This window comes from Acomys russatus, chromosome X (genome assembly GCF_903995435.1).
Source record: "Acomys russatus chromosome X, mAcoRus1.1, whole genome shotgun sequence".
Taxonomy (NCBI): domain Eukaryota; kingdom Metazoa; phylum Chordata; class Mammalia; order Rodentia; family Muridae; genus Acomys; species Acomys russatus.
The window spans coordinates 16,838,238-16,856,464 of NC_067169.1; the positions used below are offsets into that span (position 1 = coordinate 16,838,238).

The 18,227-nt window shown below is 39.1% G+C and overlaps 1 protein-coding gene across 1 annotated transcript in view; it reads right to left on the bottom strand.

Annotated features, from left to right (window-relative positions):
* Nucleotides 1-14,794, bottom strand: part of Tspan7 (tetraspanin 7) — a 112,221-nt gene extending 97,427 nt beyond the window's left edge. The window contains exon 1 of the mRNA XM_051140998.1: nt 14,679-14,794. Within this exon, the coding sequence (XP_050996955.1) occupies nt 14,679-14,759 (81 nt within the window). The 5' untranslated portion in view covers nt 14,760-14,794. The remainder of the gene's footprint in view (nt 1-14,678) is intronic.
* Nucleotides 14,795-18,227: the final 3,433 nt, after the last annotated feature.

An 18,227-nucleotide genomic window follows, 5' to 3' on the forward strand; every position in this document is an offset into this window, starting at 1 on the left:
GTGGCATCTGGAACTAAGCATGTACAAACTGTAAGAGATCCTATTGATCCCAAACCAGCTCTGTAGGGTCTGCATTGCCACAGGGGGGATCAACATCAGCCAGGTTCTTTAAGCACTGTCCTTGACATATACTAAAGAAGCCATCTTCCGTCCTTCATTGCTCATTCTTAAGTCTTCCATATTAGGCCTCAGTTCCCAGCTGGGTGGTCTGGTTTCACTTCCTCTTGTCTTTGTATTACAACTAGACTTGTAAAGTGTAGCTATCATATACATGTTCAAAACCATGAAGGAGTCTCCCTTATGCCAGCCAGCCAGTCCTAGTCAACCCATAATAAAGCCTTTGCCAAACTTACCTAGATGGACCACACACCTTTCCAACTGAACTCCTTCTGGTCCCACCAAATAGGAAATACACCTATACCACTTCTAGCTCAGTGCTATCCAAAAAAGAGATAGAGTAGCAAGCCATATTTGTTTAAGACAGGCTCTCAAATTGCAGCCCATGTTGGCCTGAAGCACCCTATACAGCCTAGGCTGGTCCTGTACTCAGCAATCCTGCTTCAATCTCATGAATGCAGGCACTATAGATATAAACCACCATACCTAGCTCACATTTATAATGTTAATGTTAAATATTTGAACACACACACACACACACACACATATATATATATATACATATACTTTTACTAATGTTTTTAAGCCAATATATCTAAAATATTAGCAATTCAATATCCAATTAATACAAAATTAGATGCTTTGTGTTTTATATTAAATCTTCGTGTAAATCTAATCTAAATTTTACAGTTTTAGCACATTTTACTTTGGAATATTCACATCTGACATGCTCTACTGGTTACTTTTTTGGTCAGGGAATAAGTAGCATTTTCTAAGGTAGAAAATGCGAGGCCTGCTTTATTCCCACTCCCACGGGCCCATAGTAAATTTTATACTATAATTACTGAAGGTAAGGATTAGACCTGCCTTATATCTGTATCCTAAAGAAGAGGAGTAGGTCAGTTTCACCCTATGAGTCAAATCTGCCTGGCCATCTGGTTTGGTAAATACAATTTGGTTGTGATAGAGTCTTACTCATTTGTCTACACTGTCATCTATGCTGCACAGGCTGCCTTTAACACCGCTGGTGCTAATTAGATGCATGGCCCATGAAACAAAAAATACTTACTATCTGGCCCTGGACAGAAAAGCTGAGCCAACTGTTTCTCTAGAGTAGCAAATCCTCAGATGTTCTTAGTGCTGGTGATAAAACTGTATCATTGGTCTGTGTTGAGAAAATACTTCCATTAGAAGATAAATAAGAGTTTTTGTATAGATGTCTAAATGAAGAAAGCAGTATGTTAACAATTGGGAAAAGTTGTTTTTTGTGTGTTTGTTTTTGTTTTGTTTTTGGTTTTGGTTTTTTACCACACCATAGTTTAGTTGAATACATAACAACTTTTCTTAAATACTTAAAAATTAATAACCAAATATATCAATATTTTATTTGCTTCTGAATGTCTAATTTAGTAAGCTGTCTCTCTCATGTCTGTGTTTTACCTATGACTTTTCCGCCTGGTTTTTCAAGATATGGTTTCTCTGTGTAGCCCTGGCTGTTCTGAAACTTGCTTGGTAGACCAGGCTGGCCTTGAACTCAGAGATCTGTCTGCCTCTGCCTCCTGAGTGCTGGGATTAAAGGTGTGGGCCTGACTCTACATATTACTTCTATATAAAATACACTTTTTTATATTATATATAATTGTTATATGAATATAATTTTGCTTTATTTTAATTTGAACACTTAAATGAACTGAAAATTTTTTTGTGATGTAAGCAAAAGATCCAATTACTTTTCTATATCTAGTAGTACCAGCAGCATTTAAAACTAGCTTTCTCCCACTAGACAGTAACATCCTGTTTCATTTATTTCATTTATTCATTTTATATATATATATATATATATATATATATATATATATATATATATATCCTTATTTCTATATGCCTCAGTGTCCTCTTGATTTATTTTCCATTTTCTAAACCAACATTATACAGAACTGATTAGTGACTTTTTAGTTGTGTCAAGTATTATTTCATAATAATAGTAATAATGCAAAATGTATATACTAAAAACAAAATACATTTCTTGTTCCATCGATTTGTGGGGTCATTAGTCTAGGTACAGAATAGCAATATATTCTGCCTTTGGTTTCACAAAACTTCCATTAAAGTGTCAGGTAGGGCTGTAGTCTCAATGGGATGCTCAAGTCATGCAAAGAACCTGTTTCCAAGACCTCTCAATTGTTGGCAGCATTTAATTGCTTACATATTGCCAAACGGAAGTCTTCCCTTTTTTTCACTGGTTGTCAAGGCAGAGAATTACCCACAGTTCCTCGATATCTGGCACACTCCATAAGGCAGCTTTCAACAAAGCAGCTTATGTTTTCAAACCCCAAAAGAGAGCCTATCAGCAAGTAAAAACCCTATGTAATGTAATTGTTTGGCACATTTGGTCACCTTTATTGCATTTTATTAGAAGCAAGTCATAGGTCCCCCAGATAGTGAAACAGAAGAGGTAGCACACAGGCATGAATGGCAGGAATTGAGTTGGATAGGATGGTCATTGTCTCCCCAAGAGTATATTCTGTTAACACACAAGGTACATACCTCCCAATTTCCTACCAATTTCTCAGTTGTCTTTTTTTTTTACAGTAACATTATAATTTAATCAAGTACCACCCCTCTCTCTCCAAATTCTACCAGTACTCTATATGAAAATATATATTGAACATTTTTTTTAGAAAAGTGGTAATTTTATGATATTACAACACCTAACTCAAGAATACATAGGGTTCTTTCAGTCTATTCAGGCCTTATTTTTCAACGAAGTTTCTGTTGCATTCCAGCATATCAGAGTCATTCTTGCATTCTGAAATAGTCATGATTTTTGTTGGTGCTACAAGTGAGCTATTTTCCTCTTCTAAGGCTTGCCTGGTGAGCTAACAAAAGGCAGTTGATATGTTATGCTTCCCTTATATCTAGCCAGCCTATCAAGTTCTCTTAGTTTTTTTTTTTTACTAGACTCTCTGGAAGTTTTGGTATATAACAACTATCACCATAAAAAAGATAATATGTGTTACCTTTTTTCTATCATCATGATTTGTATTTCTACATTTGAAAGATAAATCAAATCACAAATAATAGTGGTAGCCTAGCATGGTGACTTGCTGCTCTAATCCCAGCACTTTAGAAACACAAATTTGAAGCCAGCCTGGTGGGGTTTCCAGCCTGTGAAATCATGTCTCCCAAATCTAAAGTAAGTAAATATGTACATATAATCAAAACTTTTTTCTAATTCTTGAGTGACTCAAAGTATTTTATCTTTTTTACTGTCAGTATATCTGCATGACTAGAAATCTCTTCTGTTAAAAATAATAGTTGGTATTCCCTTATGAAGAACATAGAACTAGAACTTTGGGTCTTCAATCATCCCACAAGTACCATTTGATGGTTTATTATTTCCAGTAAATGGAAAATGACTTCCTTTGGGTTGAAAGTGAACCCAAAGCTTGGTAAAAATGAGACAAGGTGCGAAGTGTGTATTCCCCATCTCTGCTTGGGTTCAAGTCTGAGATCTGATGAAGCTTTGAAGCATTCCTCATTCCTCCTCACTTCTCTTTCACAGTCTACTATATCCCTCGCTTGTCATTCTTTGGACTATTGATTTCTGTTGAAGGAGATTTCAAATTAGATTTATGTGAAGTCCTGATTTGGACATGTGCTTTCAAAGATTAAGTGAATCGTGTCATCTCTTTGAGCCTCGGCTCTCTCTTCAGAGTTTAGAGTATCTGTGCTTACCCACCATAGTCAAGTGCTAGTGATTATATGACGTCATGAACGTGTAAATACACTGTACTATCTAGAGCCAGGTATGGTGGCACATGCTTTTAATCTCAGCACTTGAGAGGTAAAGGCAGGAGTATCTCCTTAAGTCTGAGGCCAGCCTAGTCCATAGAGTAAATTCCAGGACATGCAGAGCTACATAGTGAGACTGCCTCCCCCATATACACATACAAAGCAAAACGGAACACAATGTGATATCTATTTCTTTAAGCAACACTATAATTTAGCATATTTAGTGGTACCCAAAGTTCTACACATGAAGATTATATTTCAAAATTGGGAAGCAATCTCATAATACCTTAAGCTGGAACCTTAAGGCAACTAAAAAAATCTCTACAGCCCCTAATGAGAGGCAAAAATTGATTATTCAGCAAATAGAGTGAGCAGCAATAACCGCCAGCCTCAACTTTAAACCTATTTTGATGGATAACAATTAATACAGCCAGTTTGCCCCAGGGTAAACACTCAGAATTGTAACAAACAACCTCATACAATCCAATGTCAACCAATCAGCAGCAGACAAACATGCTTGATACAATCCAGACACGTTTTGGATTGTGACTGGCTCAATGGTTAAGGGCCTTTGCCACCTAGCGGTGTAAGCCTGAGTTCCACTCCAATCCCCAACACCAAAACTCATACGAAGGTGGAAGAATACTGACTCCACAGATTTTTCTCCTCTGAGTCCCTGTGCCATAGCATGTGTACCCCTATCTACACACCAGGTGCACATAAACACACTAATGACAATGGTAATGATGAGGAATGATCACACCCAAATATTGATGTTTGAAAGGTTAAGGTCAACAACTCATAGCCCATAAGCAAGCCTTTTAAATACCATGATCCCCTCAAAAGATATGCTTTAGTTATAATTCATGATTGACCATCACAGCTTACTCTTCCTTTGGTAAGTAATGAATTCATCCTTTCTTGCTTATATACTAGATAGTGGCCGGCCATGCATGCATACGTAAACATAAATGTCAATGTGTATGCGTGAATGTGAAGGCCGAAGAGTTGTATCAGGTGTCTTTCTCAGTGGTTCTCAACCTTATTCTTTTGAGACATGGTTTCTTACTGAACCTGAAGCCCGTCGATTCAGCTAAGGTCGCTGGCCAGTGTGCCCCCGGGATCCTCTTGTCTCCACTTCCTTAGCAGTTGCATTACAAATGCATACCTAAATGACTCGGGTATTTCCACGAATATTGGGAGTTGGATTCCAGTCTTCCTCTCATACTTTCATAGCAACCACCTTATACACCCACTGATTCATTTAGGCCTCATCTTTTGACAGAAGCATAAGAAAACTTTTCCTAACTTCTCAAGGCTACATTGAACAAAAATAGTCATCCTAATGAACAGGAAGAACTCCAATCTCCAACAATTATGCTTTAATAAGATCTTTGGTGGGCCAGAAAAATGTCTCCACAGTGAAAGGCACCTGCTGTCAAGCCTAAACAACTGATTTTGATCCCAAGGAACCTACATGGTGGAAGACGAGAAGGCCCTTGTGCAAACTGTCCTGTTACTTCCATTTACATACTGTGATGCTCCTCCACTCTGAGCAAATAAAGAAATGTCAAAAGAGAAGCCTTGATCATAAGGTAAGCATTGTTTTATTTAGCAATAGTAAACTCAGTCCCTTAAGGGTGACAAAGCTATTTGAGCTGGGGGGAAGGCAGTGTAGATCTTGCCCTAGAGAAAGAAGAATCAATCAACAAAACCTGTTCTGGATATTTACCAGCTATGACCATATCCAAGAGACTCAAGATGAAATGTCCTGCTGCTAGCTACTGTCTGTCCTCAGGACTGAGGGTTATAATCCTGTGCTAAGTGAACAGCTGAATCTCTGAAATCACTTATTTCAAAACTATTGTACTGGAACCCCATCTGGACCAACTGAGTCATGTTGTCTTAGAATGTAGCTTGGACATTTATTTTATGGAAACGTGAGGCAATTCTGGTTGACAAAAATGGGTTAGGAATCAGTGATTTAGGTTGTTCAATTAGTATCTGTTCCAAGCCCAACTAATCATCCTTTAATATAGACATCTACAAACTTCTCCTAAAATGGATGGTGATAGGAAATTCTCACTTTCAAAACAGCGCTACAGAAAATATTTCACGGAAGAAGTAAGATCCTTGATTGTATCATTCAATTGTTTAAAGTGATTTCAAATTCAACTGATCAAAAACCAAAATGTCCCCTCCCTTTCATCCATTCTTGATGAATATTAAGGCATAGAGAATAAAATGCTCTGCCAAGAATGAAAAGCATTCTGTCACACAAGAGGGATAAAGGTCAACAAAAGAAATGACCTGCTCACTACCATGAAGTGATAACTCACATCCGAAGCAGCTGTAATTAGACCAAAGAAAACCGTAAGGATAGATTGTTAAAGTGTATTTCCAGTAGGTTTGGCAGTACATTAGTCATCAATCTCAAGGGTTTAATGTGTTTAAGCGAAGAAACAGGCCCAAATGACTTCCAGTTCTCAGTACCTTCTGAGGTACTTAAGTAAAACAGGATACAGTGTTCAAGAGCCAATGAGTCATCATAATGGAGCATACAAGTAAGGTTCAATCAAGAACTCTCACTGGGCTTAAAATGAAGTGAATTTCATTTGATTATGATAAAAAGTCAGCTAAGTTCTATGAAACTACTAGGTAGAAAGGGCTTCATGTTCCCCCAATGGTATAGGAGATCATATGCAAGTCTTAACTTCACATTGTATATGGGAAAGAAAGTTGACTGAAAAATATTCCACATTAGCACATGCATACCCTATAACCTAGTTAATAGCATAAAAATAATAGTTTAACCTCAAGTCTCCTACCACACACATATCCTATGCTAAACTCTTATGCAACCACATTAAATTAGTCTAGTAGAGTCTGGATTAAGTCAGAAAACAGCATATTGAGTTTTTTTCCTCGTGGGAAGAAGTTAGAAAGGAGGCTAAAGCAGCAGTCACTTTGGGCCTTCGCTCCTAGTGCTACAGTCCCTGATAACCAGATGTCCTTTTAGAGGAGATGCTTTACTAAGTCTATTCCAAGATAGAATATTTTCCTTGTCGCCCAAAAGTGTTTTAACAAATATACGAATAGGATAAAGTGCTTGGGTGGCATACCTAAGACAGTCTAACTAGGTGTGTATACGTGTGTGTGTGTGTGTGTGTGTGTGTGTGTGTGTGTGTTTATATCAATACTTGTTATGATAGCCCAATTATTACCATTTTAGATTTTCTATTCAATCAGTCAGAATCAATTACTCATTTAATTAATAGCAATAGCATGCAAAGTAGCAATCTAGATAGAAAGTACTTCCAGTTAAAGATGATGGATTGAACACGTTCATTTATCTTGGCTAACTCCCAGAATTCCACTGACATGACACTAAAAGGATCTTTTTAAAAACCCACAATAATAGAGTGGGAGACATAACCATATTGATATCTTGAGAGCTAACGTAAAAACTCGGAGTAGCTCTGAAAAAAAAAAATCCCAGAATAAAGCATTTATACCTAAGCACCTCCAGAAGGCCCAGACAGCTGAAGTTGGGAACGAAGGAGGTTGAAAAAACAATCTGCAGAAGAATCTTTTCATTTCTCTTGGGGAGATGAGAGATACCACATGCAATATACAAATACCCATTGTGCTTCTGTTCCTGGTTCAGAGACTTTCTGTTTCACCCACCAAAGAATACATTTCTGAACTTGGGGCCTGGAGAGATGGCTCAGAGGTTAAGAGCATTGGTTGCTCTTCCAGAGGTCCTGAGTTCAGTTCTCGGTACCCACATGGTGGCTCACAACCATCTATAATGAGATCTGGTGCCCTCCTCTGGTGGGCAGATCTACCTGTAGACAAAACATTGTATACATAATAAATACATAACTCTGTAAAAAAAAATCTCTGAACCTATAGTAGATTGAGAGACCAACCAGAGACAGGAAGCTGGGGCTTTCCTAATTGCTCTTTTTTTTTCTTTTTTAAAAACATTTATTTATTTATTTATTTATTTATTTATTATGTATACAATGTTTTGCTTGCATGTACCCCTGCAGGCCAGAAGAGGGCACCAGATCTCATTATAGATGGTTGTGAGCCACCATGTGGTGGCTGGGAATTGAACTCAGGACCTCTGGAAGAGCAGTCAGTGCTCCTAACTGCTGAGCCATCTCTCCTGCCCCCTCCTAATTGCTCTTTAAAAAGTATTTTAATGGCTCCTTCTTATTCAACTTCCTTCCTTCTCTAACTTCAGCTGTCTGAGTCTTCTGGAGGTTAGATTCATGTTAATACCTTCCAAATGTTTTTAAGATGACCCTGTCTTATACATGTATAAAATAATTATCAGAAAAACACCAGGAATCTGTGATTATAACATGCCCTAAAGCAAAATGGGTTGAAAGAAACAATGAAGAAATAAAAACATTTTAAAAAGAAAAGAAAAAAACCTACTATTTTCAGAGAAAAATTTCAGAGCACTGTGAATACACAAAAATTTTAAAAAAGCAAGATTGAGGAAGAATCATAATATCGAATTTTCACCATTAATAAGATTTTAGTAGAAAGTAAATAGTAAAATTTTTGAGGATAAATATTTTCTGAACAACTATATATATTTAGCCAAACTATCAAGCTAAATGTAAACATCAAATAAGAGGTTTGAATTTGCAAAGACTTCAATACATATATATATGTCTTCCCATGTTCCCTTTTCTATAAAGATAACTACCTGGAAGTTTGCTCTGCCAAAATGAAGGGTAAAAAACGAAAAAGAGACCAAAAACACCATCTAGGAACCTTGAGGATTCAACATAGCAGAGGCCCAGGCAAATGTCTGCAACACTAGGCCACACAAAGCACATATACAGGGCTTGAGGATACTGAGCAAAGATGTGTAGTTCTTGAAAAGAATAGGATAAGGGAAAAAGCAAGGCGATTGTTAACTATGGGGAAAACAAAAGGCTGTGTAAGTATTCATAATGTCCATACTACATGGCTCTACTAGTCACCTCATCACAGCTCACTGCTTACACAAAATGATGTGTGATAAGCTGACAAATAACATCTTAGGAGAAAAGGAAGGGGACAAAGGAACTAAATTTCCATCTTCCATAGTGTGACAACAATAGATAATACCTAAAAGCAAACAATTTGGACATGAGTGTATTGCTGATAAATGCAACTAAAATGCCAAGTGCAGCATGCAATGAACAAATAACATCATAAAGAATATTTGCTGTCTGGTACACACCAGTGATTCAGTTATGTTTGTTGAGCTGAACTGACATGTGAAAAATTTTGGCCAGAGTATGTACCCATCTCAAACACACTATAAATGTTAGGGCCTTCTCTTTAAGATTCTTCCCTCTTTATTCAATGGAATCATTGAAAGTTGCTAGATAAAAAAAAGACAGCTTTATTTATTTTTAAATTACCTCTAAGTGATTAATGATATTTTACCAAGGAAAAGAAAAATCACTGGTATTTCACCATGGAAAGATTTAATAATGCTGTTAGTAAGCTAATTGCATCCTTAGACAATAAAATAATCAAACCCAATATTCCCGAGAATGAAGCAAAGGATATCACTTGTCACAATATGTTCGGACGTAGTCTAGTCAAGCTTAAATCTTACCTTAGAACTTAGATGAATATTCAAACTCCATAAAAGCTTATAAATCAAAATGGTTTCCTGGTAAGCAACATATTTAGGTTTTCTCATTCACGTCTGAATTATATTTCTCATGAAAATAAGAACCTTAGTTTTATATAGGGCAAGATAGATATTTTTATACAAACAAGTTGAATTAGAATTAACTAAAATATCGGACAAAGAGCCCACAAAGGTATAATAATTTAACAGTCTTTATTGTGGAAGCAAGTCCTTTTTAAGCATGAGTAAGAAGAACACATTTAATCAAGCACAGACACACTGAAAGCTCTCCCCAGCTGTGATATATTAAATAACTAAGCCAAGAGTAGTTGATACATTTCAGTTTTCAGTCACTCATTAAGGACATAAATATTTCCCAAGTAAAGCACCATGCAATCTTGTTTCTTGTCTGCAAAGCACAGGCTAACTTACGCTTAGTTTTTATTCCCTCTAACCTCAAACCTGAACATAAAACATACAAACCAAGGAAGGTGACAATGTGTTTACTTAGCATTCTGGTGATGTCACTGAACTGGAAGGAAAAGCATCCTACCCATTAGAGCACAATCTGTAAAGAGTCACTTACCTTCAGTCTTCAAATAAACAATTATGGCACACCACAGAGAATGTTCTTCTTGCAGGTGATTGTGTTGGCCATGCTGTGATAATGGTACCTACAGGGAATTTCACATGAGGCTTGCCTTTTCTTCATAGTATTTACTACTGCTCAGTTCCACCAGAGTTAAAGTTACTGGTGCTGTTAACCTTTTGACCAGATACTGGGCAGGGCTCAATCTCCGCAAGGAGTCAGCAGGTGGCTGCTTAGCAACACCTGTGATCTCTACACACTAAATGCCAGTGGAACCCACCCCAGATGAAAGCAAAAAAAGCCTTTAGGTATAGCCAAATATGGAGGAAAATCAGAGATTTAGCAAAATACAGCAGCTAGGAAGAGTGATTGTAAAAAAATAATACAGATTAAAACCATTAACTCTTTTTCATAACAGTAGTATTCTGGTTTAGTACAGGCCTAAAATTTTATTATTTTCTTATTTTGTTTTTTTTTTTCAAGATAGGGTAGCCTTGGCTACCTGATCGCACTCTGTAGAAAAGACTGCCCTTGAACTCACAGAAATTCGTCTGCCTCTGCCTCCCCGAGTGCTGGGATTATAGGCATGTGCCAGCATGCCAGACTCCAAAATATTTTCTGATGCTACTAACCTATGATCATTTTAAAATGAAACACCTTCTAATCCTAAACCTAAATGGAGTTAAAAGAAGTCCAATTAAAACAACTCACAAAGAGTACAATGGAGCCAGGCATGATAGCACACACCTTTAATCCCAGCACTAAAGGAGGCAGAGGAGGAAGGATCTCTGTAAGTTTGAGGCCAACCTGGTTTATGGGCAAGTCCAGGACAGCCAGGGCCACACATAGAAACCCTCTCAAAAAAAAAAAAAAAAAAAAAAAAAAAAAAAGCACAGTTGAAATCATTCTGACTAATCATCTCTCCAAACTCCCCTTAAAAAGAGTGCAAGGTCATCTTTTTTTTTTTTATATTTTTCATGGCATAATTCCAGAAATGTAAAAAAAAAAATGAGTACTTACCATGTGCAAGGCATGTACTAAGTATTCAAGAAATAGTCATTTATTTACCCAATTGAGAAATAACCTCTTCTAAACAGTTTTTAGCAGGTTATTCTTGTGATGTGTGGCAAAGGTTTCTTCCATATAAGATCAAAAGCATGAATAATGCCACGAACAGAAAGCCAATCCATTTACACTTCATTTATATGTTCATACACACATACATACATATGTGTGTATATTCATAGTTCAAACACAGCTAAGGGGAAGGGAGCCAACAAAATGGAAAAAATGTTTGCTAAACTTTCATAATGATGGGAGATTGTACCTGGACTATACAAATGATTAATAATGTAATAATAAAACGAGAAGTAGAGCAAATAAAATCCTCAATGAATATGTATATCTTCAAGAGATGACCAGCAACCATTAAGCATTTAACAATAGTCAACATTAGCATTCATTAAGGAAATTCACAACAGAACCAGAGTAAGATTATATAAATGCACAGGTACTAGGATAGCTACAATTAAACAGTCAGATAATAATAAATGCTGGCAACCATATGGAGAAACTGGAACCCTCACTGTTGGACAGAATATAAAATGGAACACTTGCTCTGAAAGACGGTAAGACCATTCTTCAAACAATGAACCATGGAGTTATATGACTTAGGAATTACATACAGATCCCCAGGTATATAGCCAAGAAAAATGAAAATATGAGACACATACACAAATAGCACCTAAATCATTATTACCTCGTCATCCATAATAGGCAAGTGGCTCAATCAACCCAAATGTCCATCAGGAGACAAATGGAGAAATAAAATATAGTATGTTCACGAGATGGAATTCTATTTGACCATAAAACTGAATGAAGCACTGTCACATAATAACAACATGTATGAATCATGAAGATCTCATGCTAACTAAAACCAACCAGTCACAAAGGGCAAATGCATGACCTCATGTATATGAAATGTTCAGAATACTAAAATCTACAGCAATTGAAAGTACATTTGTGGTTGCCTAGGACTGACACCAGGAGACAAACAAATGGGAGGGGAAATGGGAGCTAAAGGAACAGGATGGGGTTTCTTTTCAGAGATGATGAAATGATCAATAATGGACCGTAGTAATGTCTGTATCTGTGAATATACTAAAAAGATAACAAATACACTAAAATGCAAACTATATGTTAAGCATATTCTAAATAGATGACATACATCATATGGATTATGTCTGAATAAAGCTGCTTTGTTCAAAATACCATTCAAGGTACAGTAAAACAAACAAACAAAAACCAGCATTTGGACTATGGCTCATTGAGAAAAACATCTTTAGAATACCCTATCATCTGGAGAGATCTCATTCTTTTTATTGTAAAGTACGAAATGATCATTAAATCCTTTTTAAACTACTGAAAATTTTCAGGATAAATATTTAAGAATATGAAAATCTTGAAATTACAAAACATATTAATTAAAATGCCAGCATGGGGAGCTTTCAGGTGCATACAACACGGTGATTACTTAAGATGTTTTTTAGTGCAGTGAGCCATTGGATTGGTGGGGGGGGTGATACAAAAAAAGACTTAAATAAGCCAGATGAAAAGCGGAAGCCTGGAATAACCCCTTCTTTACTGTCTTCAGAGATGCTCAGAAAACAACCTTCCTTCCTTCCCATGCAGCATAAATCTTCTTTTTCAAAAGCCTAAAATGATCACCTATAGATTTGCTCCAGTAACAGATAGGAAGTGTACAACAAAGAGCAAAACAAAAAAACTGATTTAAATCAGTTTCCAGCAATGGCTACTTTAAAGTTGGACAGTCACCACCAAACATTACTGCTCTTTGCAGGCAAACAGAAGATAACAAGATCCGTGAGTGTATAGCTAGCCCACAGTTCCACTACTGAGATGATTCAACCTGTGTCATTTCCAGTCCAGAAAAAGTCAGCTTCTATGCTTGCCTTATGTTATGCGCTGTCTCCATCAAGGTACTATATCGCATTGCAAAGCCCTTGGTATGCGCTGTCGCCACACTCCATGATTTTCGAAACCTAAAGAATCCCCAGTGTCAGTGACAAGAAAAAGCCTAGAAACATTAGGGATTTTTTTTTAAGTCCCTAATAAATCGCAGCTCCTGCCTTGGCTATTGCAAACAATCAGTTTACATCAATCCGAACATAGGTATGTACCTCATTCAGTACTGTGCTCCACTTTTGAAGCAAATACAGGATTAATAATGGGGTGGGGAGGTCAAGGGGAAAAAAAATACAACCAAAGGCAAAACTGTTTTTTTCTTTTTTCTTTTCCTTTTTTTTCTTTTTACAGAGCCTCGGCTTTCAAAATGACAGCGTTGGAAGCTGAAATGACCCAGATTATGATGTTGAGGGGTTGGGGAGGGGAGACAGGTATTCATTCCTTTGCAGGGTGGCTATAGCTTGAGGTGGGAAAAGGGGAGTGGGGTGGGCATCTACATGAAGAGAGAAAGAAGCACCGGGAATGGTCTTTTGGTACCACCCACCTCTGCAAATGAATCACTGCAGTGTCAACCCTGCACCGGTTCCATGAATTGCCAAACAGGATGAGGTAAGGCATAAGCCCTGAGCCCCCTCCTCCCCTTTTTTCCCTCCTCCTGCGCACAGAAGGGCGCATCCCTTGGTGAGGTGCACCGCGCAGCCCTTCGTGGGCCCAGGCTGAAGCGCTGACGTCACCTTTCTGCATTGAGCTCAAGGACTAGTAGCAGTACCAGTTAGGTGGGGAACAGGGGACGCTACCCAGCCACCAGGTGGTAGGGGTCCACCCCTTGGGCATTGCAGATTGGGTTCACACAGAAAAACACAATGTCCGGATGGGAACAGTAAAGGGTGGAAAGGAACCAGAAAGGGGTCGTAAGACCCAGACTCTGAGTAAGCTCAAAGATACCCCTGGCTTATGTAAGACCCTCTCCGTGCGCCTCCACGCGGTGGCGGCGCCTGTCCCGCATTAGTGCGCTTGAGAGACTGATCGCCCTTGTCCAGGCAGGCAGAGGGCTCTGGGCGACTCTCTCCCACAGCCCCGCAGGGTCGGGACTAAGTCGGAATCTGGGATCAAACCCAGCCGTCCTGCGACCGCTCCCAGCCCGCCACAGGTTAGCTCCAACAGGCACCCAAAACTGGCTGCTAAGGTAGAAGTCCAGAAAACAGGCAAACCCGCAACTTTCCCCAGAGGCTGACCCTGTCCTGCGAGCTTTAGAATCAATGCATTCAAAAAATAAAAAAGGAATCGGGGGCTGAAAATCTGCAATCACCGCCACCACGCTGCCCACTATAGCTTTAGTTGGGCAAAATCGAGGGTTGGAGCAGACCAGACCTGCACCCCTACCATCCCGCAGCCCCGACCCAGCCGCCTGCGCCTGTCTCCTTATCCACCGGCTAAGATCGGTTCTGGGGTCTGGGTTTTCCTTCTACCTTTCTTTCTAAGAGCATCACCACACGGTCTGATAGACCGCGGCCCGGCCAGCAGCCAGGCGTGGGCACTCACCCAGAAGACGAAGGAGTAGATGATGAGGAGGGTTTTGAGACAGGTTATCACAGGTTTGGTCTCCATTCTCCTCGATGCCATACTACAGAGCTCCGGTGGCGGCAGTGGCGGCGGGCGGCGGGCGGGCGCGCGGGAGGGGGAGGAGGCGGGGCTGCGGGAGGCGGGGCGTGGGGGGGAGCGCGCGAGCTACCGGAGCTGCCCGTGCGCGCGCATGCTTCAGGGCGCGCGTGCGTTAGTGCGCGCCTGCGAGGCTTAGGCAGAAGGACCAGGCCAGCTAGGCACTGATTACAAGCTGAGAATGCTGCCCAAACCGGCAATCTGGCACAGAACCCCATCTGAGGTAAAGGCTCTAGTGTATGTGGACAGTGGGAACCCTAGAACATTGAGGTCAGGGAAACCTTTCCCAACCCTCTCCCAGCATCAAGATTTCGGGTATGTAAGAAGCAGGGCCTGTGCCTGGGTACATAGAGACTAAGGAGTGTGCTCCTGCGTTTGGATGCTCAGGAATCGTGTCCTTGGCAGTAACCCCACCTTGTCTGTGCGGAGAACAGACTGGAAGGATAAGGAGGAACCTGGGAGCTCAGAGACCCCCAAATCCTTGCTACATCACAATTGTTTGTAGGCTCCCTTTGAATGCCACAGTTTTTGATTTCCTCACATTTGGAAAGAACAAAACTAAATAACAAGATGTAGCTACATTCTTCCTACATGTAAGATATTCAGATAACAACAAAAATCCTCTAAACTCCCTGAGAATCATTCGTCTCACCAAGCGAGCACTGACAATCTCACTCCTGTAAAGCCTCGCGGCAGCAAGGACAAAAAAAGGAGAATAACTTGGTGTTTCCTCTAAAAGTTGAATGTAAAATCACCATAAGAACCCAAGAGAGAAATGGAGACCCAAATTCTCATGTGAAAATTTGTGCATGAACATGTATAGCAGCAATTCATCCTAGTAACATAGTGGACTCAGCTGACAAACGGATGATGTCATACCATGGAAACTTCATCTGCAAAAAGGAATGGTGTGCTGCTGGTACAGGCTTCAAAATGGATGAACTTTCAAAGTATGCATATAGAAAAAAATCACATACAGAGTTATCCACATCTAAAATAAACAAATACATAGAGAAAAATATAGGTGAAAGGTTGGTAGAAGACAGGACTCAGGAGTGACTATTGATAGTTTGGGATATTGCTTTGATTTTTTTTTTTTTGAAGTGTTGTAAAATTACATAGTCATGATGGTTGCATGGTTTTGTGAGAAAAATAAAAACCAATGAATAGCATAGTTTTTTAAGAATGACTTTTATGGCGTGTGGATCATATCAGAATAGAAAGCCATGTACACTATGCCTAGATTTCTTGTGGCTAGTTTAAAGACATACTATAGATTCTGCCAGAGGTGTAGTCTTATTCCTTAAAGAAAGAACAGTTGGAAGCAACACCACCACAGGCTAACTCCTTGTGGACATTGTTAGGAACACATTCTGTGAAAGAGGAAAATAATAGAGTCAGTAAAGCTTGGCAAAGCCTTTCAAGATCAGCCATGGCTGGTATAATTATTCCCTGCAACGAACTACACATGGTTGCAGGTCAGTAAGGTCATTGTACAAACAAGAAACAATGTTGAGAAAGAAGAGGACCTGGTGAAGACAATGGCCAATCATAAGAAACAGTGTGAGTGAAAGAAAGGGAGACCTGGCAGCAGTTCTCAATGCTTGATGCTCCTTTGTACCACCCCCAGAACTTAAAAGAAACAGCGAATGCTTGGGCCCAGACCTAGCTAGTCTGAATTATTTAGTATGAATTGAAGGCTCAGAGTCTTTCAAGCTCTTCAGGTGGTTCTAATACTAAGCAAGAGTGGAGGGTCATTGTTATGACTGTGAGAGTTGCAGACAACGTTCTAGAGGAACAGAGAAAGGCTTCTAAGGCCTTCAAGTTCATAGCTGAAAAATACCTTGGCCATGTATAACTGACTTTGTCACGTCAAAATTCCTAACATCTCCTCAAAGATAATTGGATGAGTTTATTTAGACTGAAGGATGTTTACGGATGAAAACCACCAGCTTCAACTAACTCATCATTTCAGTTTGGAGCTTTATTTTGGAATGTCTAATGAAGCCTAATCTCTTCAAAACTTGGATTCTCTACCTCAAATGAACTATTTAAATGTAGATATAAATATATGCATATCTTAAGTAACATAACTAATAGGTAAATTAAAATATTTTGTAATCAGACTTGATAACAAAATATGATCTGTGACTTTGTTTTTTTTAAAAAAAAATCGTTCTAGTTCTACAGGGACTAAGGAATTTGCTTGCATCCACAAGTTGCATTGCTAAATCCAGAAAAGTCTTGCCCAAAGAAGGACAGCTTGGCCTTGATGAAACAGATACAGACCACTGCAGAGGAACAAAAGGCAAACAGCCTCTGGGCCCTTAACTTATCTCCTAGTCGTTTCTGCATTTTTTTTTTCTTCTACTTTGTAAACAGCTCTGTTTTCTTAAAGGCCAGAATGTTTACAGACTAGAAGTGCCTTAAGACTGAACCAAGCTAAAAGTAGTGTGCTCTGAGACAGCAACACAAATAAAAAACAAAGATAAAAAGGAACTGTCACTGAAGACAAATCTAACTAAGCACTCTGGCTTCATTTGTTCTTTTGTTTGTTTGTTTGTTTTGTTTTGTTTTTGTTTTTGGAGACAGGGTTTCTCTGGCTTCATTTGTTCTTAGTTGATCTAAATAGCACCGATTTCAGCAGTTGAATATATTTTTTAATATGAAAGCTTCTTCCACTGGTTTGTTGGAGGTAGCACATCTAACATGTGAATTATAACAGTTGGCTAGGTTAATTCACAAATACTTAAAGACTGCCTTTGCTAAAGACGAATTCCTTAAAAGAGCCTACAGATATCCCATGGGGGGGGGTGGGATGACAAGCTAGGCAACTCTGTCTTCTTATCATTCGGTCACCTGGCCACCTTTGCTGCCTCAACCTTTGCATCAGACACTGCTCAGTTCAGCAGAAGCCATCACCAGTGTAATACAACTTTTAGCCAAAGAGCAGTAAGGATCAATGGTCATCTACAGAAGCAATAAGGAGAACAGGAAGGATTCAACACAGGGTATCAGCAGCAGCAGGCATTTCTGACACTTTCATCGCATGATCCCAGCCTTCAAACCTGTGAAAGAAAATATTTCTATGGCCTTAAGGCACCCAGATTGGGAGCTAGAGAGATGGCTAAGTGGTTGAGAGTGTCTACTGTTCTGATAGAAGAAGGGAGTTCAATTCCCAGTCCCCACATGGCTTACAACTCTCGCTCCAAGGTCTTCTGGACCCCTGTGGAGACCTAGACTCTCACATTCATATACTCACACATGCACATACACATAATTAAAACTAAAATAATCTTTTCAAGAGACATATAATTTGCCACAATTTCTGGTGCCACCTACAGACAGTGTGACCCACCCTTGTGTACATATCAAAAAGAATTGAAAACAAGCATGTAAACAAACAGTTGCATATTGTTAGCATTCTGCTTC